We start from the raw sequence: 26,260 nt of genomic DNA, 5'->3' as shown, positions 1-26,260 counted from the left end.
TTATATGCAACTACAGAAATAAATAGGAAGCCCCAGGTCTTCCTCGGCCAGTGTTTCTCAACCGTGGCAGCTTGAAGAGGTGTGGACTTCGACTCCCAGAATTCCCCAGCCAGCAAGGCTGGCTGGGGAATTCTGGGAGTCGAAGTCCACACCTCTTCAAGCTGCCAAGGTTGAGAAACACTGTCTAGACTATCCTCTCCCATATCAGCCTCTAGCCTTCCTTTGCTGCTTGACCGAGCAGGACAGACACGTGTACCCGGCCTCTCGTCTGAACAAAGCACGGTCCAAGGCGGGGGGCGCGCCGCTGCTGCAGGCCGCCGACCCCCGATCCCCGACCGGCCCCGGCAGGCTCGCTCTCCCCTGCGCGGCGTCTCGCCCGAGCGCCTGTCAAAGCGCCACGCCACGTGCCCAGGCCGAGCGGCCAGCGCTGGCTCGGACTTCTGGCGCGGGGCTTTCAATTTCCGAGGCCGGAGCAGCGCCGCCGCCCCATTGGCCAGCCGGGGGATGCCGGGGCTCCCCATTGGCCGGTTGGGATTCTGGCCCGGGCGCCGCGCCCCGCCCAGAGGCATATATAGCGAGCGGGTCCGCGGGTTCCCACAGAGCTGGCTGTCGGGCGCCGAGCATCGTCCTCCGCGGAGCGCAGCGCGCTTCTGCCTTGCGCTCCGTGCGGCGGCTGGGCGGCCCCCTCAGCCCCCTTGCGGGGGCAGCCATGGCCTTCACCGTGCTGGGGCCCGTGGCCGCCCACGTGCTGTACCCGGAGCTGAGCCTCTTGTCGGAGGAGGACGAGGAGAACCGCAGCGAGAGCGACGCCTCGGACCGCTCGTACGGCTGCTGCGAGGGCCGGCGGAAGGGCGGGCGGCCGGGCGGGCACGGGCCGGTGGTGGTGGTGAAGCAGCGTCAGGCCGCCAACGCCCGCGAGCGGGACCGGACGCAGAGCGTGAACACGGCCTTCACCGCGCTCCGCACGCTGATCCCCACCGAGCCGGTGGACCGCAAGCTCTCCAAGATCGAGACGCTGCGCCTGGCCTCCAGCTACATCTCGCACCTGGCCAACGTCCTGCTGCTGGGCGAGGGCTGCCAGGACGGGCAGCCCTGCTTCCGTGCCCTCTGCGGCGCCAAGGGCGAGGGCGGCCCGGGCGGCCCGCCGCGCTCCATCTGCACCTTCTGCCTCAGCAACCAGCGCAAAGGGGTGAGTGCCGCGCCGGGGGCGAAGCGCCCGAGCGCTCTGTGCATGCTCGCGCCGCCGCCGCTGCTGCTGCTGCTACTTTAGCCCGCTGGCCTTCAGCTCTCCCCGCTGAAAGTGCAGGAGGGCATCCTGCTCGCTTTATTTCCACCACCACAACAGCCCTGCAAGGTGGAGTCGCCTGGAAGAGGAACTGGCCCCGAGCCCCCCCCAACCCCACTCCCCAGAGAGCTCAGCGGCCTGGTGGGCGCTTGAACCTGGACCTCCCTAACCCTAGTCCAGCACCTGACACTTAGAGTAAGAGTTGGCCACTGGGGTTGCCAACATGCTGGGCGTTTGGACTTCTTCGCAGAGGAGCCTGTCCCTTTGAAACATGGGGGCAACAAGCTGTAGGGTGCCTGGGGCTAAAAGGAATACAAAGAAGCTTGCCAGGAGGAGAGGAGGGGGAAAAATGCAAGCCGGGTCCTTATTTTATGTTTTCTAACACAGGCTTTACTTCGTTGGGTTCATCCTGAAATGGACTCGTAGAAGTGATAATTAATGGAGAGGGAAGGGGGATTCTGGACCACGCACGGAAGGGCTGTTTCCTGTTGCTCAGTCATGGGTACGAGTCGCTTTTAGTTGAGATGGGTGGCTATATAAATAGGATAAGTACATAAATTTATTCCTTTATGTACTTGGATTTATGAGCCGCCCATTCCCATGGATGCTGGGCAGCGTACAAAAGTGGAAAATCCATAAGAACAGATAAAACATCAAATCAAGTGGACAGCTCAGCCTAAAATAATCTTATAGTGTGGACAACAAAAATCAAAACAGAGGCCCTAGGCTAGTGCTTCTCAACCTTGGCAACTTTAAGCTGTGTGGACTTCAACTCCCAGAACTCCCCAGCCAGCAGGGCTGGCTGGGGAGTTCTGGGAATTGAAGTCCACACAGCTTAAAGTTGCCAAGGTTGAGAAACACTGCCCTAGACAGAGAACAATACATCTTCCCCAGGCCTGCATCTACTAAATCAAGACTAAGAGTGTCTGGTAGTGTTCACGCAGCCTCTTTAACCAGGTTGCAGACCTAGTGTGCACAATGTTCTCAGTCTGATTAGTGTCACCCTTGGTGTGTCGTGCAAACCCCATTGTTTGGGTAGATATTGGGTCAACATTCTGTGCATCTCCAGGAAATGCTCTCATTCAAGAGTTAAGTGTGGCCCTTCCGAAGGCAGTGTTCCTTCGCCTGTGAGAAATCAAACCTTGTTTGTTCGGTGCAATCCTCGCCTCTTTCCACTCAGCCCCTCTGACTGGCACTCCCATTGGCAAAACAGGGAGTGAAGTAGAGGGTGCACCTCACGGACCTGGGGGTCAAGCTCAGTTTTCTGTAATGAGCAAACAGCAATATTGGTGGCCTTTTGAAGAGTCCGAGAATTTCCTTACTGGAGAGAGATCCTACAACGGGGTTGGACGACTCCCAGACACCACAGCATGGGGTTATGGGGTTTGTCCAAAGTATCTGAAAGGCAGCAAGTTAGGAATGGCTGCTGCAACTTTTTCACAGTAATCTTAGTTTTTGTGCGACGTGCAAGTGGCTGGAACTTTGATCGGATCCTGTTAGTAATCTGTTTTGTTTTTTAGATGCAGCCTCTACCTCGCGTGCCAAATACTTTAGCCTATATTGCACTGACATAAATTTTGATGCAAATTCCTTTCCCACATGCCAAACAGAGGAAGGGTTGGGTGGATCAAATGTGGGTGTAGAAAGAGGTACGTTGTATATGCCAGAAAAAGGCCTCGTGCTGATGTCTGGAGAGAGAGAGATGTTGAAGAAAGTTTCCCTTAGAATGTTCAAGCGATGTTGGCTTGCGGGGCCCGTGTTTTTTTCTTTACGTGCACACAACTCCACTTTTGCCAAAGAGGAGAGGGGAAAAAACAAATGTTTGGGCCTACACATGGTAGTTAACTAAAAACAGACAAACCACTGAATGCCTTAGGGCAATGCATGAGCCCATCGTCACTGAAAAATGTGGCTTAATGTGATTTGCTACTTCAGCTGTAAATTGAAACTAACTAGTTTAACACCCTCAAATGACAGAGTAGGGCTTGCAAAGAAGAGCTGATAGTGGAAATTAATGCATGTCGTGATGGTTTCCATCTGGAGCACAGCGGATGGAGTGGGGTCTCAACTGGTTACCAGCAGGAGCTGTGGCTTGGTGCCCTGGCAGAGCCAGGAGGAAAAATGGCACAAGGGAAACTTTTACTAGGCAGCAACATGTTTTGAAGGGTTACCTCTTAATCAGGGGAATAATATAATGTTGCTTGCAAAGGATGATTTTTTGGAATTGCCAGAGCTTTCTGATCTGCAGTTCTATATCCAAGAACGCCAGTCCTTCACCACGGAGGATGGTGAAAGTAAGCTGGAAGTAAAAGGGCTGGGTTTCAGCTCCTGAGTAACCAAGCCCTAAGGTTAACCACGTGGGGCTCATGAGAAAGGATGATTGCTAAGCTGTTCCCTTCATTTTTTTTTTTTTTTTTCCTGGGAGAGGGATTGCAGAAAGCAGGGAAAACTTGCTTAAAAAACTTGGCGAAGTAGAGACAGGTCATGTTGTAAGACCTTTCTGTGCAAGGGAACAGCTGGGTTATTCGCCTGCATGTTTAGGGCAGTCGAGAAAAGGAATCAAGAGATCTCGTCTCCTTCTAGAGAGGGCGATGCTGGAATTCAAAATCACTAAAAACAGCCTGCAGTGGCCTTGGGGCAGAGCAACGAGAGGATGTTTCTTCTTTTTTTTTAGATTTTTTTTTTATCCCGCCTTTCTTATTTTTATAAATAACTCAAGGCAGCGAAAAGACCTAATACTCCTTCCTCCTCCTATTTTCACCACAACAACAAGTCTGTGAGGTGGGCTGGGCTGAGAGAGGGACTGGCCCAAAGTCACCCAGTTGGCTTTCATGCCTAAGGTGGGACTAGAAGTCACCGTCTCCTGCTTTCTAGCCTGGGGCCTTCACCACTAGACCAGTGTTTCTCAACTGTAGCCACTTTAAGATGTGTGGACTTCAACTCCCAGAATTCTTTGCTGGCTGGGGAATTCTGGGAGTTGAAGTCCACACATCTTAAAGTGGCTAAGGTTGAAAAACACTGCACTAGACCATACTGGTGCTCTTTCCATGGCATGTAAATATTCTTTGCAGGGCTCCCTCCCACTGGATGTGACAGATCTGAGCTGATAGTGACCAATCAATGCCAACATTGAGCTTGGTTTAAGGCAGCTTCCAAGGCCACCATCACAACCTGGCTTATTCTGTATTCCTCCCTTGTTTTTGCATGGCAAAGCTTTGTGCCAGCTTCCCTGGTTTCAAGAGCTCCATGAGGTCACTCAAAGGGAACAAGAGCTAAGGAGATGATTGTTCCCTTTCTGATTTTGGCCAGGAAGAATTCACTTGCTCAGGGTCAGGTTGCAGGACAGATGTTAACATTTGGGCGACTTATCTGGGCTGTGCAGTGCTTCAGGCTAGTCCAAAAAGATTCTTTACAGCAGTGCTTTTCAACCTTGGCAACTTGAAGATGCGTGGACTTCAACTCCCAGAATTCCCCAGCCAGCCATGCTGGCTGGGGAATTCTGGGAGTTGAAGTCCATGCATCTTCAGGTTGCCAAAGTTGAAAAACACTGCTTTAGAGCATGAACACATCCCTCATCTGCAGCTCTTTAAAGCAGCTGTGTCTTTTCATGGGATTACCACGCGATCCGGGGAAAAAGCTGTTTTAAAGAGCTGTAGACTGGGCTGTGCTTCCACCCCATCTGCTCCAAAGCAGCCTTTTGGGACTGAATCCAAAGCATTGTAAAATTCATACTTCTTATCCCTATATTGGGTCTCTTGTGGGTTGTGTGAATTTGAGGAGGTTTGGAAAGTGTCCTGGGCAGCAGACAAATCTTGGAGCTTCCTCCCTTATGTTGGGTTGGCACTGAAGAGGCCCCACGATTTTGAGTGCAGCAACTTGAGTGTTGCAGAGAGGCCTTTCTGTGTACTGTCTGCTCGTTTTGTCCCTTCAAAAACAACCTTGTGAGGTAGGTGGAGCTGAGAGAGGGCGGCTCTATTCATGCAACAGGCTTAATTTGGTGAGTTCCAAACCTATGGAGTACCTTGGTTTAATCTATATTTATAGGCCATATTTTACACAGACTCAGGGTTCTGTATGATTAAAATCCCATGTACAATAATAACAAACAGTAAATCCATATAAAAGCCGAAACTAGAGAAATCTGTAAAGCCTATATCAAACAGAATCGAACTAAAATAGATACAGCTTACAGAAATGTAAATAAATAAAATGAAATGGGAAGTGGAGAACAGATGCCAGCCTCAAATACCCTTTTAAATTGTTCTGTTTTTAAGGACTTCTTAACACTCGAGCAGAGGGACCATCTGGATCTTCGGTGGGAGGTTGTTCTAAGCAATGTTTCTCAACCTTGGCAACTTCAAGCTCTGTGAACTTCAACTCCCAGAATTCCCCAGCCAGCATGGCTGGCTGGGAATTCTGGGAGTTGAAGTCCACACAGCTTGAAGTCGCCAAGGTTGAGAGACACTGTTCTAAAGGGTGGGGTGTTTGTGTTAACGTTGGTTGGTTTATTTATTTTAGGCAATTACCAAATTACCAATTAAATTTTAATCTTTAAAAATAGAAAGGGGACAACCCAAAACAAACTAAAAATGCAAACCAAGCAAAGAAAGGAGAAAAAGTCTCTTATATTTTATACTTATGAATAATCACTGGTTTATTAATGAATACACTACTATAATCTGATCAGTACAAAATATTGTAAAACAGAGTCTCTGCCATAGTCACACACATTACCGTGTCTTTTGATTTGCAGAAAATACTGCCTTTCCCAAAACAAATAGATCACACATTTTCAACAACCATGGAGCAATACCACATTTCCAACTTCTCAGTATATTCTTTTAGCCATCACCCCCCTAATTCCTGATAAACAGTCAAATTCCAAAACTTTTTTTTCCTGATGGCTTAGCCTGGCGTGTACACCCAGCCCGTTTGATGCATATATGATTCAATGTCCTCTGCAAATGGTGAAGAACGAGTTAATTCGATCATCTGGTTAAGTGTGGAGGAACACAACTGTTGACTGGCTCCGTTACCCACTGCTCTCTGTGGCCAGGTAGAAGCTTTAACCTGGTTCTCCCTAGTCTGCATCAAACCAGGTCAAAACTTTGACAAGTTGTTTTTTCCCAGTAGGAACATTTTGAATAGTTCAACCACTCATTTCCTAGAAAGGCTCACCTATTTGGGGTTGAAGGACATGCACCGATGAATGAGACTTCAGTCCATCCTTCGTGTCCTCCAGCAGCGTTGGACTACAACTCGTTTTGTCGTGTAGGGAGAAGGCTGGGGCCGATGGGAGTTGTAATCCAGGCCCTTGGTGTGGAGAATGGGCTTTGATCTCAGGCTTCAAGGACTTTGTCTCCTTCCCTTTCTGCTCGGTCTCTCTTGTAACCCGAAATCTTTCAGGCCATTTTGGCAAGACCCTGGCGAGTTTACAGCGGTCAGCATCGCAACGGAGGCGGTTGCTCTGCCTTGCGGATCAAGAGCAATTTGTTCTGCTGCTGTAAACCTGGTTAAATTAGTTGGTTTGACGCTGGATGAGAAACAAAACCCTGGAAAGGGAAATGCCTCCCTGAATCTAACCGAGATTTGAACCTAGATTCTGAATCTAACCCAAAAAACCATCTGTAGGTTGATTTATTTTCCCGTATCATGGAAATGGTATCAACCGAGTGGAAAGCTAATAATGGGATCAGATCAGGACGCGAAACGGCATTTGCCTGCATTTGCACAACACTTATAACCTAGGTAATCAATTAGCCTGTTTTCTGGGTTTCCGCAATACAATTTTGGGTGATACAAGGTTAGCCCAAGAGGCTAAACCACTAAAAGAAAGCAAAGTTATCAATAACTAAGATTTTAACATATGCAACAGCGTCTATTAAGCTGTTTCCTGGCTGGATTAAAACGATGGTGTGAAATGCAACCGCTCTGGTTTGGAAAGAGACTAATTTCCGGGCCCCGAAAGGCGCTGAATGTTTGTTCAATAGTGTGTCTTGCTGGTTGGGTCAGTGAAGGCTGAAAGATAAAGCGACTTTGTGCACTCGCTGCTGCAAAGGCAAATGTCAAAATGTGCCTTTATATATTCAGAATTATGGCCGTTTAGATAAAAATGCAGCCCTTTTTCTCCCGCATCCCACCCATTGCTGGAAGTCTAGATTCATTGTAGTTTCTTGCTCTGTCACTGCTAACCAAGATTTACAATGTAGAGCAGTGTTTCTCGAGCTTGGCAACTTGAAGAGGCGTGGACTTCAACTCCCAGAATTCCCCAGCCAGCGTTGCTGGCTGGGGAATTCTGGGAGTTGAAGTCCACGCCTCTTCAAGTTGCCAAGCTCGAGAAACACTGTTCTAGAGTATCTTTGCTAAGTTAGAGCAATCTCCATGTAAGTGAGTGCTCCGTTTCCATTCTGCTTTGTGTTCTCTTTGCTGTATTGTCTGGCATGCCAAGGTCAACTGCCCCTGTAATGGAGGATCTTTTTAGCGAACGAAGCTTGCGATCACTTGCGTTTTGCCTTTTCCAGCTCTGTGGTGCCAATGAACTACTGTAGTTCTTTGGGGCAGTTTAAAAATAGTCCTCTCTAGAAATGGAATGGGATTTTGTACAACTGGGACTTAGATCACCTGAAGCCTTTTTAGAGATTGCCTCCTTTAGAAACCGTTTACAGAAGCGAGGCTGCGGCAGACAACGTAAAGCCTGCTTAACGTAGCGTCTGCTTTTGCATAACTGACAAAGCTTGGTTAGGGCTAACCTTGGTTTCTTTTTCTGTGGCTTAGCATTCTGCAAACCAGTTCATGGGTGCTTATATTGCATTAGCCTGAAAACAGATGTTTCAGTAACCCTTGTTAAGCCTATTGCATGAACACAGCCGAAGGGTCTGGTGCTCCTCTGAAGACTAACAAATTCAATATGAGCTGCGTTTTCATGGATTACAAACTCTTTGCATGAAAGAGACCCTCTTCCTTCCTTGCAACCTTGGGTTGGACCAGTGTTTCTCAACCTTGGCAACTTTAAGACATGTGGACTTCAACTCCCAGAATTCCCCAGCCTGCCTGGGGAATTCTGGGAGTTGAAGTCCACATGTCTTAAAGTTGCCAAGGTTGAGAAACACTGGGTTAGACAGAACTATACATATAGCAGTATCTTCAGTTTGTGCTAGATACAGTGCAAGATTTCGTTTTCCCCACAACAACCGTTTTGGGAGATAGGTTGGGTTGAGACACAATGACTGCCCCAAAGTCCCCCGGAGCACTACTGTGGCTGAGCAAGGCCCAGAACCAGGATCTCACTGCTTCTAGCCCAACACTTTTTAACCACCATCCATGCTGGCTGGCAAACACATCTGCCAGGTTTCAGACCAGCAACATTTTATATGCTGGTTAAGGGTTGCAAACACTGATATTGCAGAAAGGTGTTGGGACTAAGGTGAGTGGAAGCAAACCCCGTGACCCGATCCCTCTGCTTTTCATTTGCTACTTGGTTGGAAGCCTTCAGACCGGGAGGATAACAGGGTTGGTTCCATTCGGCAGATGGTTAAAGTGAGGCCTCTGGAGATCAGTCTCTTGGTGCTGAATTACACTTCCTAATGCAAAGTTTTTTAAATACGTGCCCAAGTTAGAACAGGTTCACCCACGTGGATTATTGGTGGAGTAAATCTACGTGGTCGCTAAGAGTCCACGCTGACTTGACGGCACATATTCAGTCAATCGATACACGTGGAGTCCAGGTCTTACATAGAGTGAGTGGGGGAAGAAATATCTGGAATATTCCTGCTTTTTTAGAAATCCGAAAGGGTATGATTCCTGCAAACCCACTGGCCATTTTCACACAAACTTTCCTGGTTACTGAATTAGCCCATTATCTGGATCCATCCCATTCATTCAACCATAAACTAACCAGAGTGGATTTTACACATGAAGTTACAAAAAACTAACCAGGGTTAACCCTAACCACATTTAATGTGACAATGCAGTTATTAGGTTTCTCACTGAACTGATCAAGCGTGATGGTTGGATTCAGCCTCTCCATGTGGCATTAAGGCTGTACGTACAGGGCAGATAAACCATTTCACTCCTGTCTTAATCCTTTCCAGATTTGGCGTAAACTTTGGACAGCAAGCTTGCATCTTTCTACACCTGGGCTTTGTATGGAATATATGCTATGAAACTGGTTTTGAGTAGGGTCAGGTTCTTTCTAACCCCGAGCACAAATTAAATTCGGTTACTGATTGAATTTTTTTCCCTTGCTCAGGTCACTGGTCCTCCCCGGGAACTAAGATTGTCTTCTTTTTTTATATTTTATGTTTTGTGGAGGCGGGTGGGTAAATGTAAAGGACCCTTCCTTGCATACTCTTATTCATACTTTGCATGAAAAAGCTGCAGGTTAAATGTTGAGCCCTTCCAGGTTAGGGGAAACCTACAACAGCGAAACAGAGAAGGGGCACCGTGGCAGAGGGAATTTGGCATTTTACACATTTGGACCCGTCTGCGCTAATTGTAATACGTGCCATTCCTCCTGACTGGATGTCTCGTTGAATAAAAAAATAATGCAGCCTCAGAGAATTTCAGATTTGAAGCAGAAGCCCTTAGCGTTTTTTCCATTGTGATGACGAGCTGCAGCCAAATGCCTAATTTAAAAGGGCTCAGATAACCTATTAAATTCTGAAGCAGTAGTAAAATACTGTAATGAAGTTCAAGATTGCGGTCGCTTTCTGCCCTCTGCAAAAGCTAATTTTTTGCAGAAAAAATTAGGTTGCCCTTTCTCCCAAAGCTAACTTTTAACCTGGAAAGGTATATTGCTGCTGTTAAAACAAACAAAGTGAAGAAGATATAAATAAGTACATGAAATGGAAAGTTGCAATTACCACAGCCTTGATGACATAAACGGCCCAAAGGCGCTGGGAGTCAGGAGGCATGTAAATTTAATAAATTATTATTCCATGTAGATCAACAAGGGGTCTTATGGGGATCTGGAGCATTCATTGCAATATGCACTTTGGGGCAATAACTTGTCGTTATTTGAGATGCTACAAGATATCTGATTGTTTTTTCTGGAACACTCTCTATGCTGGCTCAGGTTACAGTTAGGATGGTGTGTTTCGGATTCAGTTCTGAAAAGCAGATGTAAAACCTGCCCCCAACTATTTAAAGCAGCCCCATCTTTTCCAAGGATCTCACACAAAGGTGTTGCGCAATCCCAGGAGAAGACGGGGCCGCTTTAAAGAGTCATACCAAAGGGCTACTTTTGCACCTTTTTGGAACCAGATCCAAAGCAGGGCACAAACCCTAATTACACAGAGATGCATTTGGCCAGCTGGATTTCTATTTTTAAAATAATTTTTATTGAAAGTTTTTCCGTAAGTAAAAGATCTAAAGAAAATAAGAGAAAAGAGAAAGAAAAAAAGAGAAAGAAAAAAAGGAATGTAGGAAAGGAAAGGAAAGGAAAGGAAAGGAAAGGAAAGGAAAGGAAAGGAAGGATGATTTTGGGAAGGAAGGAAGGAAGGAGGGAAGATTGATTTTGAGAAGGAAGGAAGGAAGGAAGGAAGGAAGGAAGTTTGATTTTGAGAAGGAAGGAAGGAAGTTTGATTGATTGATTGATTGATTGATTTTGGGAAGGAAAGAAGGAAGGGGGGAGGGGAGGAGGAAGAAAGGGAGGGAAGGAAGGATGGACGGACTTCTGACTTTGTTTTGAACAGGTATAAACAAACTCATTATCCCACCTCCCTCTTTGGTATTACAGAAATCCCTTCAGCCTCTTATTTCATCCTTTTTCAATCATCAGATCCATAAATCATCATCTCCTTCTTTTCTACTTTCAGCAAAAGGTCCATAAAAGATTTCCAGTCTTTTAAAAAAACGACTTATTGTTCCGTCCCTGACCAGGCGGGTCGGTTTTGCCACGTCTGCCAATTCCGACCTCTTCACCATCCATTCCTCCTATGCCAGCTGGATTTCCGAGCAGATCCTGTTCTTAACCGTTCTTTCTCCCTTTATCGGTGAACTCTGAAGTGAAGCCCAAGCTCTTGAGCGAGGCCTTCTTCAACTAGTGCTAGAGAAATGGTCTTGCATGCCTCAACGTGGAAAAGGGGCTGCCTTGAAAGTTAAGCTGCAAAACTCGAGAAAAAGAAACCGGTGGCGGGGAACGTGGCTCCGCGGTTGGGGGATGGAAGGCTGGTGCTGGACGGCGATTGCTCCGGCGGATTTGCAGCGGCGGCCAGGGCAAGACATTAAACGTTGCGTCTCAGGTACCGAACATTAGGCAGAATGGTTTTTCTGCAGTCAGGAATGAAAATGCTGCAGACTCTGGAGGATAAAAAGTCCTGCATGCCTGAATTGCTGGATTGGTCTGTTTGCAGGTGCAAACAGGTGGTGGTAGACTAGGTGGTGGTAGACTAGCTAAGGACTAGCTAAGGTGGTGGTAGACTAGCTAAGGCAGTGCTTTTCAACCGTGGCAACTTGAAGATGTGTGGACTTCAACTCCCAGAATTCCCCAGCCAGCCATGCTGGCTGGGGAATTCTGGGAGTTGAAGTCCACACATCTTCAAGTTGTCAAATTTGAAAAACACTGGGCTAAGGGGATACTGACTGGTTGGCCACCGCTGGCACGCACTGGCTCCAGCTGGGGCTGAGGACTGTCAGGTGGGGAACATGGGAGTTGTTGAGGAAGCTGGCCCAAACCAGTGTTCTCAATGATGGGAGGAGATCTAAGTCTCTTCGCTGAGATTCTTTCGCCTGGAGACACCAGGGCAGATCCTGGGGGATCTTTTTTGCAGCTTCGTCTGGCTAGGCCTTAGGAGGCACACGGCTGTCCTGTGGAGAGATGGGCACGGAAACGGGCCATCCTGGGCTCCAGAGGAAACCTAGGTCCATAGGGAACTGCCCCCCTTAATTGATCAAGGTAGAATCAATTATTTGCCCTATCTTGGCGGCCCCAAACTCCAGCTGCAAAACTGGGAGATACAGGCCAGTATGAGTGAGTTCCAATAGTCATCTGTCAAAGATGCTGTAGTGGATCCTGGACTGAGCCTCAGGCTGGACTGGATGACCTCTAGGATCCAGTACCTCACAACTTTGTGCTGGAGAGGAGACCTTTTTGCAACAATTCTGACTTTTTTTGTTTTTTAAATCTGCCTCCGAGAGTTGCAGAATCGCCCAGCAATGAAATCACCAGATGAAAAGCCCCAAGGTCTTCTGTTGGTTAGGGAGGGGTGTGTGATTGGAGGAGGGGAGGTATATATAGCAAGTGCTTTTGACCTGCTGGAGCTTAAAATACCCGTCTGGCTGAATTCATACAACATGCTTCATCTGGTTACTGAATCAACCCATTTTCGGGGTTTGCACAATGCATTGAACTGTAAACTAACACGGTTTATGCAATATCTAAGGCGTCCCCACCAAAAACAACAACTAACCAAGCTTAAAACTTTGCAGGCTTCTTATGTTGTGTGAATACAGTCAATATGCCTTTCACTGACCTGGTTAAGCATGTTTTATAAACCCAGGTCTGCCTATCTGCACCCCTATTTTGTGTGCGCGTGTGTGTGTGCGCCTTTGACTCAGTGTTGACTCCTGATGACTGCCTAGATTAGTCCCTGCGGTTTTCTTGGCAAGATTTCGGAAGCGGCTTGCCATTCTGCTTCCTCGGGCTGAGAGAGAAGGTCCGGCCCAAGGTCGCCCAGCTGGCTTTGCGCCCAAGGCAGGACTAGAACTCGTGGTCTGCCAGTTTCTAGCCTGGTGCCTTAACCACAACATCCAACTGCCTCTCGGCTATTTATTTGCAGGACTTAAACTCCATTCCGATCAGAACCAACTTTGAATGGCTTGCTTACTCTATGTATGTAAAGAGGGTTAAAAAGTACAAAATCTAAACCAGAAATAGCAATGTAGTATACCATACAATGCCAGAGATAATAAAACTCTACTTTCATTAAACTCCAGATTATGGGAGGGAGCGACGTTCCCAACCCCAAAACCTGTTGAAAAAGCAAGTTTTAACTGGCCTTTTTCAGAGCTAGCAGGTCAGGCTCTGTCCAGGTCACGGGGGGGAGCAATTGAAGATGCACCCCCCAGGCCTCTGAAGATGGCAATCTCTGAGCAAAGGGATCAAGAGAGTCCCTTGTAACAGATCTTTTGGATGGGCAGAATCAATTTAGGAGAAAGCAAAGCTGAAGATCTCCAGGTCCTATGCTATAAAGGGCTTTCAATGTGGCAATGCTGTGGACCTTTGCAGTTTTTCCATAGCTACCAAACCATGTATTTAATGGAACATATTTAATGCAGTATTTTTATTTTGCTCCAGTATTTCAGCAGCGCCGTCCACCAGGGGCTTGGACAGCTGCAGGAAGAGGCTGGAGACCTGTTTGTGGAGATCCGTGGCGGAACTGAGAAAAGCTCAAGGCTTTAATTTCCTCTAAAGGAACTTGGTATTCTTCTACAGGGAGGGAGCCTTGGGCTAAGCGCAGAGTTCCTCATAACTGCAACGATAGGCTTAATTTGCTGTCTGCAGTGGTGTTTTTCCAGCTGGGCTCGATTGAAAATCTTGTGGGACGAGGGACGTGGCTTTTTAAATAAGCCCCCCCCCCCCGGAAAGCAACTGGACAAGGACCTCAGCTGAACTGGAGTCAGCTGGGATTCCAGGCTGTTCTGGACTCTGATGACATCACAACCTTTGCTGTGGCAAACTTTGGGGAAATCACCAGCTGGACCCAGGAAAAGATGGAGGAAAGTCTGGACCCTGATCTTCTGGCTTCTCTTTGGCCTCTGAGCCACTAAGATGCAGGCATGTTCATACACACACAACCCATATACTCTGCACCATAGTTGAAGGAAAGGTGCAATTGCTTATGAAGATTCAGCATCTCCTTTGCATGAAGAAGTCTTCCAATCTACTCTCTGGTGTTGCCTAACCGGGAAAGAGCCCTGCTTAGGATACAGGCTGGTCATACTAGCTGAGGATTGTGGGTGTTGCGGTTCCAACCCATCCAGATGACCTTAGTGGGGGAGAAGACTGGAGAAGACAATAGAGAGCTGAAAAAGGAGTTTGTCCCTCCTAACTGGCTCCTTTGGGCACCATCCATGGTTGGAATCCCATAATTGTCCAACTAGGATCTGTTACAAGGAGCTTGAAGGAGATGTCTCTAGGAGGTGTGGACTAATTGGGACAGCTGGGTCTTCACAAAACACTAAATCTGGATTAAGGAAATACCATTACTTGGTTCATATAGGGCAACACTTCAGACCATCATATGGCTTGGTTGACACAACAGATTGCACTCAAAGGCAGCCAGCCCCATTTTAGCTGAGTCGAGGTGTCATGTTGGGAAAGATGGGAGGAAAGAAAAGAAGAGGATGACCAGCAATAAGATGGATGGACTCAGTTACAGTCGTGATGGCACTGTTGGAAGACCTGAAGGACCAGGTTAGGGACTGATCATCATGGAGAAAATCTATATGGTCACTAAGAGTTGACACTGACTTGAAGGCAGATGATCAATGAGTCAGTGTGAAGACCCAGCTTCTTTGAGAAGTTCATGATGTTGAGAAGAGTGGAAGGAAAGAGAAGGATGACCAGGAGCAAGGTGGATGGACTCAGTTACAGTGGCGATGGGGGCACCGTTGGAAGACCTGAAGGTCCAGATCATCATGGAGAAAATCTATCTTTGTGGTCGCTAAGAGTCAACAATGACTTGATAGCATATAATCAAAATCAGGTGTCATGTGAACTCAGATGGTGGCTTTACTGTAGTTCTTTAGGGTGTTTCCATCCAGGTGGGCTGAAAAGGCTTCTGTTTCCCTACAACTTGGATTTCACTTCTGGAAAAGAAAGCAGTAAAAGACAACAGCCAGGAGAATGGACAGTCTGCACAAGTTAATGCTACCAGCCTTGAGATAATGCTTCTTCAAGCCCAAAGTGAGGGCTGAAGGAGACTGTAGTGGACCTAGGGCTATGAAATCCAGGCTGCAGAAATCTTGATGTGCTGTGGATGGCAATAAACCTGCTGGTTACCACCATCTTTGGACACCAGGAGCTTTGCTGCCCAAATTAGGGAGCTGTAGGTACAGTATACCAAGGACTACAGGACTGGGAAGGCCACTGGGGAAGGGAGCCAGGATGTGTGAAGATGTCTGTCTTTGTGAGCAAGACGTAAGGAAGACCTGCCGTTTTGCTTGTACTGCAGTTAATATCAGATGGGCTGGATCAAAACTAACTGGGTATATTCACACAATACACTTAGCCAAATCACTTAGACTTGCTAGTTGCATGACACAACGTGGCTACGTTGGTTAGTCTTCACCTTGCTGAGCCAGGATTTTTTGTGACTTAGCATGTGGTGCAAATCAAGCCTGTTTAGTTAGTTTATGATTCAGTGTATTGCATGAACCCAGGCAAACATTCAATAGCTAGGTTAAGTACATTGTGTGTATACAACCTGTTAATTGTATGGATTGTTTGCATTATCATTGGAATTTCTTAGGCTGAATTGTCCTGTGCACACCAATTGGCTCTTGGTCTTCTAACACGGTTTTGCTTGATACAAATAAAATATATTGGTATTTATGGGGAAGAAGCTTGGCTTCATATTGTGAGATTTGCCCCGTTCGACAGAGAAACTCTCGTGACACGTGTGGTTCACAAAGAAGGTTTACTCATGCGTAACGTAGTAGTCACAAGCAAAGCCAGGACTGGCTTGGTACAATTGCATCACTTGTTATATTCCCCCCTTCCCGCGCTTTTTCCCGCCTCGTGATCGCGTTGCGGCTGTGGGCAATTAGGCCCCCCAATGTCCCCCCTGATCGTTCATGATGGCAGGGTCGGTCAGAGTCCATTGTCCTTGATTGCCAGTCCCCCTCCGGCTGGGTTGGCCCCTCCCTGCTACGTGCAGACCCGCGGGTTCTGTGCTGCGTTGCGATCTTGTTTCGCTGCCCTGCGGCCCCGTTCCTTGCTTGCTCGCGCCGTTATCAGTTTCGTAATTAAATGCTTCCGCTGCGGTTTTCCTGTTTAGCTGGCCGCAGGTGGCTCGTTAATTAGCGGCGCTTTCGGTTCCTCTTTTCCCCGCTAGCTACCGCCGGTGGATTCCGCGTGGTCTGGTTGCGAGCTTCCCTGCAGCCCGTGCTTCCCTGAAACCTCGTGCTGACCGAACCTGACATGCCGCCCCCCTGACGACAACTCCCCCCCTCGGTCCTATTTCGGCTTCCCGGGGTATTTACTGTAAAAGTCCCGCACTAGGTCCGGCGCCCTTATGTGGGCTTTACTCACCCATTCGCTGTGGGACTTGGGGAAATGTTTCCATTGCACTAGGAGCTGGGTCTGCCCCTTGTGCCTCCGGGCGTCCAGTATCCGGTTGATTTCGAAATGCTGCTCCCCCCCGACCATGATGGGTGGTGGTGCTCCCTCCGCCTTGTGCCAGGCGTTCCCCGGCTGGTGCAACTTTAGCAGGCTGCAATGGAACACCGGGTGGATCTTCCCGAGGCTTTTCGGGAGCGTCAGCCTGACGGTCACCGGATTGATGATCTCCGAAATGGGGAACGGCCCCACAAACCTCGGGCTGAGTTTTTTCGATGCCTGGTGCGTCTTTAGGTTTTTGGTTGACAGATACACCTGGTCCCCCACTTTCCACTTTTCCTCGGGGAGCCTCTTGCGGTCCGCGTGCTTCTTGTAGTCGGCTTTGGCTCTTTGCAATGCCGCGTGCGCCGCTCGCCGGGTCTCGTCGATTTGGGCGAACCAGGCGTCCAGGGAGTTGATCTGGGATTCCGGCTGAGGCAGCTCCGGCATGGGGACGAAGTCTCTCCCGGTGGCTACTTTGAACGGAGAGAACCCGGTGCTCTTGTGGACGGCGTTGTTGTATGCCACCTCCGCGAATGGTAGTAGCTCCGCCCAATCGTCCTGTTGGTGCCCCACGTAGCAGCGCAGGTACTGTTCGAGCCCCCGTTCAGGCGTTCCGTGGCTCCGTCCGTCTGCGGGTGCGCCGCGGAGGATAGGGCTTGTTTCGTCCCCACCCGCTTCAGGAACTCCCGCCAGAACCGCGCGATGAAGTTGCCGCCCCGATCGCTGACGATACGTCGAGGTGCGCCGTGGAGTCGGTAGACATGTTGCACGAACAGTTTCGCCAGCCCCTCGGCCGTGGGGACTCGCCGGCACGCTACAAAGTGCGCTTGTTTGGAGAATAAGTCCGTGACCACCCAAATGGCGGTCTTCCCCTTACTCTCCGGGAGCTCCACTATGAAGTCCATGGCGACCTCTTGCCAAGGGCCGTCGGGTTCCGCTACCGGCTGGAGTAGGCCTCTAGGTTTGCCTTTGGCTCCTTTCGCCGTTGCGCACACCGGGCAACCCCCCGAGTACGCCTCCACGTCCTTCCGGAGCGTGGGCCACCAAAACTGCCTCCGGATTAAGTGGAGCGTCTTTACGAAGCCGTAATGCCCCGCGCTCCGGCTGTCGTGGGCTCTCTCCATGACCTCCCGTCGGCAACCCTCGGGCACGTACAGCTTTCCTTCGTGCCACCACAACCCCTCTCGGCCGATTAGCGCCTCTCGGTTCTGCTTGAGCCAACTGTCCCGCTCTGCTGCCTCCGCGAACCCTTGCCTTACTTCAGACGCCGCGTCCCGTCGCTCCCCCTTGGTCTGGCTTCGGGTCACCGCCTTTGCAGCCAGCCTGCTGGCGGGGATGACGGAGTCCACGATCTCCTCCCGTAGGCTGGCGTGTTGGGGCATGCGAGACAGTCCATCCGCTAAGAAGTTGCGCTTCCCGGGGATGTGTTTCAGTGTGAACCTGAACCTCCCGAAGTATTGGGACCACCGTGCCCGTTTGGGGGATAGCTTACGCGGGGTCTTTAGGGCCTCGAGGTTCTTATGGTCCGTCCACACCTCGAACGGTTCAGTTGCCCCCTCCAGTAGATGCCTCCACGTGGCCAGCGCCCACTTGACCGCGTACGCCTCTTTCTCCCACACCATCCACCTCCTCTCCGTCTCGGTGAATTTGCGGGAGGCGTAGGCGCACGGGTGGATGGATCTCTCTGGGATGGGTTGGAGCAGGACTGCTCCCGTTGCCACGTCTGATGCATCCACTTGGATTATAAACCGCTGGTCTGGGTCGGGATGGCGCAGGATCGGCTCCGCGGTGAACCGCTGTTTTAGTTCCTCAAACGCCCCCTGGCATTCTGCAGTCCACGCGAGTGCCATGCTGGGCTTGGGGGGTTTCCCAGTGCCCTTGGTTTTTAGCAGGTCGGTTAGGGGAAGGGCGATTTGGGCGAAGTTCGGGATGAACTGACGATAGAAGTTCGCAAACCCTAGGAAGCTTTGGAGTTGCCTCCGGGTTCGCGGCGCTTCCCAGCCCAGGACATCCCTTACTTTCGCCGGGTCCATCTCAATTCCCCGGCTGGATATTCGGTAGCCGAGGTAGTCTAGTTGCTCTCGATGGAACTCGCATTTTGAGAGCTTTGCGTACAGCTGTGCCTTCAGTAGTCTCTGGAGCACCGTGCGCACTAGGCTCACGTGCTCCGCCAGGGTCTCGGTGTAGATGAGGATGTCGTCCAGGTAGACCAGGACGCCCCGGTAGAGTAGGTCGTGCAGCACCTCATTAATTAGCTGCATAAATACCCCCGGGGCCCCTTTAATCCGAACGGCATCACGGAAAACTGGTAGCTTCCGAGCGGGGTGTTGAACGCCGTCTTCCACTCATCTTTTGCGCGGATCCTAACTCTGAAGTAGGCTTCGCGCAAGTCCAGTTTTGTGAACACCCTCCCCTTCGACAGATGCGACATCAAGTCCTTCATCAGGGGGAGGGGGTATTTGTACTCCGTGCTGATTGCGTTCAGCCCCCGGTAGTCTACGCACATACGGAGCGAGCCGTCCTTCTTCTCCCGGAATAACACCGGGGCCGCTAATGGTGACTTCGCGGGTTGGATGAATCCCCGTGCTAGGTTCTTGTCTATGAACTCGCGCAGGGCTCCCATCTCCCTCCTCGACAGGGAGTACATTTTTGGCTTAGGCAGGGTCGCTCCTGGCTCTAGCTCGATGGCGCAATCACTGGGCCGGTGTGGTGGGAGCTGGTCAGACTCCTTCTCCCCGAACGCTGCCGCCAGGTCTCGATACTGCCTCGGGATTCCGCCGCCCGTCGGGGGTTCCCCGGGCCCGGCCCCTCGCTTTACGGTTGCCTCGCCAGTCGCCGCTGCCTCCCCTCGCCTCGGGATCGTGGCGGGTCTCCGGGGTCCCGGCGCTGCTGCTGCTGCTGCTGCTGCTGTCGCCGCCCGGGTCTCGGGCCCCATCTGCTCTCGTCCCGTCTCCCGGTGTCCCGGACCCTCCGCTTGTCCGCCGGTGGTTGCGGCTGCCTCCGTCTCCACGGCTCGGTCCCCTCTGCTCTCGCCCCTCGCCGGCCTGTCGACCCCGAACCGCACTGCCTCCGCCGTCCAGTCGACTCGTGGGTTCCGCCGCCGCAGCCACGCCAAGCCGAGTACCACCGCGTAGTCGGCCACCGGGACCACCACGAACCTCAGTTCTTCCCGGTGACTCCCGATCGTCATCTGGACCGGCTCGGTGTAATACTGAGCTGGTCCCCCCCCTGCCAGCGTGCCATCTAACTGGCTGAATGAAATGGGTTCCCGGAGGCGCCTCAGCTGTAGCCCGAGCCCCGAGACCACCGCTGGGTGCATCAAGCAGTGGGTGCAGCCCGAGTCCAGTAGCGCCCGTAGCTGCGCCTCCCCTCCGGATCTCACCCCCGGACGTGTATCCTCACCCGGAACGGTGGGCAGTCCTCGTCTCCTATTGGGTCCGCGCGCCTCGACTCCCCTGCTCGCACTGGGACGCCGTTCAGTGCGAGCGCGCCTCGTTTCCCGCCGGCTCCGAGTCCTCTCCGGAGGATGCTGTCTCCGGGGTCGACCACCCCCGCGTCCTTTCTCGGTCACCGCCGCCACTGCCCCTTCCGCGGTCGGTCACCGGTCCTTTTCCCGTTCGCACGCGGGGTTTTGACTTCGGGCCGTGGTGGGGCGCCTTCCCCGCTCCGTCGGGCACTGCGCCGCTCGGTGGCCTCTGCCTCCGCACCGGAAACACAGATTCGGGGCTCTGGTCGCCTCTCGCCTCCCGGTGGACTGCCGTCGACCGCTCCGTCTCTCCTCGGGGTCCTCTCCCTCGGCCGGTCCCTCGTCTGGTCCCGTCGTCTTGTGCTCTGTTGGATCTGCCGCCACGCCGATTCCGCCGTTCCGGCCAGCCAGATCCAATCCTTCACTGTGGCCGGGTCGTCCCGCCCCAGTGCCCGTTCCAGGATCTCTGGGTTGAGTCCCCTCTTAAAATACTTCACCTTCAGGGACTCCGGCCAGTCCGCGAGCTTCTCGGCCAACCTCCGGAACTCCAGGGCATATTCCGATACCGATTTGCCCCGCTGCCTGAATTGTAGGATGTCGTCCTCCGCCCGCTTGGCGCTCAATGTGTCCTCGAATCTGTCCCGGAGCGCCTGCATGAAGTCCGGGAAACTCCGTAGTTCCGCCGCGTTGGCATCGTACAGCCCGATCACCCAGCTGGCGGCTTGGCCATCTAGCAGCTCGGCCACGTAGGATACCCTGTCCTCGTCTCTAGCGAATAGGTGACCACCCCTCTGCATGAACCCCCTGACGTGCGTCAGAAAGTGCGGCAGCTGTTCGGGGTCCCCTGAGAACTTCCCAGTGATACCTCGAAGTCTCAGGGCGTCTGCCGCCCGTTGGTCCTCCGACCGGGGCGCCGTGGGTGGTGCCGGCGGGGGTGTCGGACCGCCCCCCCTGTCGCTCGCCTCCTCGTTTACCGCCGGTGGCCCCACCCTCTGCAGTAGGGTCTGGAGCATCGCCTCCACGGCGTCTAGGCGTCGCTCGACTCTCTCCTCTAGTCGGGCGAATTTCTCGCTCCACTCTCGGTTCCGGAACCCCGAACCCCGGTTCATCGTAACGCCCGAATCGTCTGGTCCTTGATTCACGCCCATCGACCACCGCTCGGATGGAGTGCGCCCGGCCCTGGCCGCTGCCCCGTCGCTCCCGGGCGGCTCCGACCGCCCTTCCGCGAGCCTGGATCCCTCGCGCTCCAGCTGACCCACGGATTCCTCGTCGCTGGTCATGCCTGTATTGAGAAAGAAAACGCTCCTCGGTGGTACCGGGTAGCGCTGACGGTGAGTCCTGGCTTTATGTGAGATTTGCCCCGTTCGACAGAGAAACTCTCGTGACACGTGTGGTTCACAAAGAAGGTTTACTCATGCGTAACGTAGTAGTCACAAGCAAAGCCAGGACTGGCTTGGTACAATTGCATCACTTGTTATATTCCCCCTTCCCGCGCTTTTCCCGCCTCGTGATCGCGTTGCGGCTGTGGGCAATTAGGCCCCCCAATGTCCCCCTGATCGTTCATGATGGCAGGGTCGGTCAGAGTCCATTGTCCTTGATTGCCAGTCCCCCTCCGGCTGGGTTGGCCCCTCCCTGCTACGTGCAGACCCGCGGGTTCTGTGCTGCGTTGCGATCTTGTTTCGCTGCCCTGCGGCCCCGTTCCTTGCTTGCTCGCGCCGTTATCAGTTTCGTAATTAAATGCTTCCGCTGCGGTTTTCCTGTTTAGCTGGCCGCAGGTGGCTCGTTAATTAGCGGCGCTTTCGGTTCCTCTTTTCCCCGCTAGCTACCGCCGGTGGATTCCGCGTGGTCTGGTTGCGAGCTTCCCTGCAGCCCGTGCTTCCCTGAAACCTCGTGCTGACCGAACCTGACACATATCTTCATCAGTTGCGAAACCCATGAGTGATGTGGGACTGGCCAGTCTTTCCCAGGCCAATGGGAAACCCATTTTGGGTTTGCAGAATCCAGGGCTTGCAGCCAAGATGAAGTCACGACTCCTTCAAGCTGAGCTTCGCTGTGGTAAAGGACACATCTCTGGTTGAGGGACACATCTGTGATGCTTTCTTAGCAGCCCTTCAGAAGTGGTTTGCCACTGCCTTTTTCCAAGATATTTCTTTTCTTCTCCCCAGCCTAGCCTGCAGCTGTAGACTTCCTTGGTCACCCCCCATCTGAGTACTAACCAGATTTGATCCCACTTAGCTTTTGGAGATCTACCAGCATTATCTAGCCCCCGACCAAGACTAGTCTGGAAATCCAAAATGGTGCCTTTCTTGGACTTGGCCAGGTTGAACAGTGGAAGGTTACACTGATGCCTACGTGATTGACAAGTGGACTTTTGGCTTAGCTGGTCATGAGAACATAATTATTAACTGGCCTTCTTTGAAAACCCCACCCTCTTTTCTCCTCCTCTCCTTCACCAGGAGTCTCCCACGCTGGAAAGAACTTGCTGGCTACAAGCTACAGTTTCCAAGCATTAATTCCTTGTACACCCAATTATTTCCTTCCTGGCCAAAGAAAATGAAACGGTGGTACGTGTGTTAAAGCCCAAACCACATAAAATGAATTACCTGTATTCACATACCACGTTGAGCCATAAAGTAGCCACGTGCTGTTTAATCTTACGCACTTGGACCAGTTGGTATGCTGATGGTTCAGTGCTTCATGTGAACCCAGGAAATGGGTTAATTCAATCATTAAGCATGTTAACGATTGAATTAAGCATGTTTTCTGAACGCAGCCTCAGTTATACTGGCTTTGCCTCCAAGAACTGGGGAATTCTGGGAGCTGAAGTCCAGACATCTTAAAGTTGCCGAGGTGGAGAAACACTTCCGTAGACCATAGTTTGGTTAATTGTAGGATAATGTGATGGAGCCCGTTCAAGTTACAAAGATTTAATAATTGACAAGCTACAATGCTTGGACAGAACTAACCAGCTGGATTTGTTCTTTATGTTATGATGTGGTGTGCTTTAACGGTGATTTCTGTAAGCCGCTATGGCTTGGGTTCACACATTGCATTAACCATTTTTTTCTGGATCCACTTAACACACTGTCTCCAACAGGCAAAGCCAGTTAGGATTGAGGGCAATGTGTGAACTCAATCCCTGCGCACTGGAGAGTTGCAGAATTTTCCATCTCAGGGAGACACTTGGATATTATAAGCACTCCTTGCCAAAATCTTTGGAGCGGATGGGCTGGGTCTGTACAGGGACTGAGCCAGCAAAAAGGATGGGAAGTTTCTGGTTCATCGTGTTGTGGGAACCCAGGCCATCACATTTAGTCATAAAGCACTTTATTTGGGGAGGCATAATAAGTCCTGCAAATGTAGGAATTCTATTTTGTTAATCTAGGCGTAAGATGTTGCATGAACCCACCGATTTTGTCCCTATAGAAAAATAATCATTGCTTTGCCCCTTCCCACCCACTTGGACCCAGGATAGCAGATGAGGGTTAGCAAAACCTCCACCAGGCCGCTTTCCTCCCTATATTTTCCCCATGCCAGATTGGCATATGCCCTCAAAATAGCGAAGGTAAAATTTCCATGATGTTCCACTCAACTCTTGGGGAGTTTTAGTGGATGTGTTGATATGCAAGTGGTTTCCCCTTGTCTCCTGGGATGTGTTTTCAACTTCCCAGTCTAGCCCACCGTCCTGAGATTTCCTAGTGGTCTCTCATCCAGGCCTTGACCCTCCCTTGTTGAGATTTATTCAGCAATAGGAAAGGCGGCGTGCCACCTGTGCGGAGCCATGAGGACAATGCAGGACTGCATGGCAGGTTTGTGGAACAGGCTACTCAACGTTTTCTCCTTCTTTGTAGGGCAGTCGGAGGGAGCTTGGTGGGAGCGGTTGCTTGAAGGCGAGAGGGGGGAACCACGTGAAGATGCTACGGAGGTGAGCTGAGGGCAGCTCTCTGTCTACGAAGGCCAGCCAAGGGGGATCCGTGCCGCGGACAACTGGATTTTGTCTTCCTGACTGGGGCAGTTGGGGGTAATGGAACCTGATGCTGGTGGGTTGAAAGCCCCACTTACAAGCGGGGCTCTGCCGTATGGACTCGGAGGAGACTGAGCCGGATGGAAGCTGTCCCTGCGTTGGATTGCGACCAGGAACCGGGGCTGCAACAGAGGGACTACGTAGCCCTGCCACGGACTTTGGTTGAGCCTCTAAGAGACCTTCGCCTGTTCCGGGGAGGGTGGCCGGAGCAGGAGGCCGGAGCCGGCCGGGGGGACAGGAAAAGTGCCAGCACTCCTGGCTTGGATCTCTAGCCTCTCTTTGAAAGGACAGTCTTGAGACCGAGCTCCAGATGTTCGCTCTGCAACTTCCAACATTCTCTGAAGCCGTTCCCCGAACCCCCCAGCTGCTGGCCATGCTGACTGAGGGATTCTTGGAACGGGAGTTTGTAGGAGGAGAGCTGAGTTGATCTACGGTGGCAAAAAATCAGGAGTTGGGCAGCAGTTTCCCGACGAACACGCTTTATTCAAAGGCTTTCGTTGCAAAAGGGCTTCTGCCGTCAAATAAAACGCGTTCGTCGGGAAAAGCCCTGCCAGATTCCTTCTGATAGTTTGGATCTGGAGTTGCAAGACCCGCAAAAGACGAAGGGAAAGTTGGAAAAGGGCTGGGCTGGAAGACTGAACTCTATTGCTAATCTATGAGGTCACCGTTGTAATGTTATTTCCTTATTCAGCGGGCTTAAAAATAAAGATTTTTTTTTCCCCCTCTCATCCCTGTGTGATTCTTCATCATTTCCCCTTGTTTGTTCTCAGTCCTTCTCCGGCAGGACAATGCAACCCCGTATCCTTACATGGAGAAACGTTCCAGGGAGATAAGGGAGTAGGTTGGCCTGTTATTTCTGGGAGAAAGGAGGTGAAAACAGAAGGCTATTTTATACCATCTTTGTTAACAGAGGAATAGCTCTGAAAACCAGCTTAGACACTTTAGCTCTTTTGTCTAGGCCAGTGTTTTTCAAACTCAGCAACTTGAAGATGTGTGGACTTCAACTCAGAAGTCCACACATCTTCAAGTTGCTGAGTTTGAAAAACACTGGCCTAGGAAAGGGCTCTTGAATGCTTCCATCCAGGTCACCTGCCTCTACAGATTTATGATGGTTTATGACGCACTGCGTTGTGCAAACCCAGAACATGCATTTATTCATTACTGCAGTGAAGCCTGCCGTGCACATGCAGCCAGAATACCTGACCTGTGGAACATCCTGATCCAAGGGCTGCTGATGTCTGCCCACGTTGGCAACTTGAAAAGGGGCCTTAGAAGAAGGATGGTGGATCTGTCTGATCAACTGGGTCACCCGATTGTAGTACCTTCTGGTCCAAGGGGGTTTGGACCACTGAAGTCCACATTTTGGGGTAATTTGAGAACATGGTCCTTTGCCTCTGTTTTTTTGGTGTGAGCTTTCCAGCAATGTTTTCTTGGCCTCACTTTTAACATTTTGCCTCTGCAACTACTGGTTTGAATTGCTTTAGAAATACAGATTGGAACTGTTGGGATTTCTTGCAAGCTGAGACTCTTGCAAGAAATCCCAACTGTTTCTGATTTTATCGGGTTACGCTTATTGCTGGCTCGAAAGCCTGCTTTTTGGTGGCCTAGATCCCTCCTTTCAACCATGCTTCCTTGTTTGTTAACGTTACTGAATAGCTAATTCAACCGTTTTATTTTCAGCGTCGCAGGAGAAAAAATAGACCCACCAGGGAGATTTTCCAGCAGGAAATCCTTGAGGTGATGGGCCGTATTAGCAACCGCTCTGGATGATCTGCTTTCTTCCTCCGAGGAGCATGCAACGGCCAGTGTTTAAAGCTTGCAGTCAGGGAAGGAGCCAGGCTGGGGATCCATCTGGGAAAGGTGCAAGGAGGTGAGAGTAAGTGAGTAGCCCTGGATGACTCAGAAGTCCAGCTGTCCAGCCAGGAAGTTTGGATTCCTGTTTCAATCAACATACCCCGTCCCTTTTAGAGACTGGAGGTTTCCACAGCGTGGCTTGGAATCTTCCCTTTCCAGGCTCCACAGTAGATGTTCTCCAAGATGTTGGGGAGCCAAGAGGCTACGGCGTCTTGTGTGGGACAGGCAAAGACTGCGTGAGGGACGAGGGAGGTATCGTTCTGCTTCCATTCCATGTTTGCAAAAATGGCCTGGCCTGGCCTGTTTCCC

The 26,260-nt window shown here is 50.9% G+C and overlaps 1 protein-coding gene across 1 annotated transcript; it reads left to right on the top strand.

Moving 5' to 3' along the window:
• The first annotated feature begins 609 nt into the window (after positions 1-609).
• TCF15 (transcription factor 15) lies at positions 610-24,825 on the top strand. Its single transcript, XM_007437077.3, has 2 exons — positions 610-1,189; positions 23,925-24,825. The coding sequence occupies exons 1-2, from the start codon at positions 710-712 to the stop codon at positions 24,000-24,002; spliced, it is 558 nt and encodes a 185-aa protein (XP_007437139.2). The 5' UTR covers positions 610-709; the 3' UTR covers positions 24,003-24,825.
• The last annotated feature ends 1,435 nt before the right edge of the window (positions 24,826-26,260 follow it).

This window comes from Python bivittatus, unplaced genomic scaffold (genome assembly GCF_059951505.1).
Source record: "Python bivittatus isolate LINGU-HERP-01145 unplaced genomic scaffold, Pbiv_v1 ctg000700_np1212, whole genome shotgun sequence".
Taxonomy (NCBI): Eukaryota; Metazoa; Chordata; class Lepidosauria; order Squamata; family Pythonidae; genus Python; species Python bivittatus.
This window is presented reverse-complemented; position numbering and strand designations above follow the sequence as displayed.

Excerpts from the sequence above, each read along its gene's own strand:
- TCF15 (XM_007437077.3), top strand. The coding sequence starts at position 710 with ATGGCCTTCACCGTGCTGGGGCCCGTGGCCGCCCACGTGCTGTACCCG. Across the intron at positions 1,190-23,924 it reads TCAGCAACCAGCGCAAAGGG|GGCAGTCGGAGGGAGCTTGG; the intron begins GTGAGTGCCGCG and ends CCTTCTTTGTAG.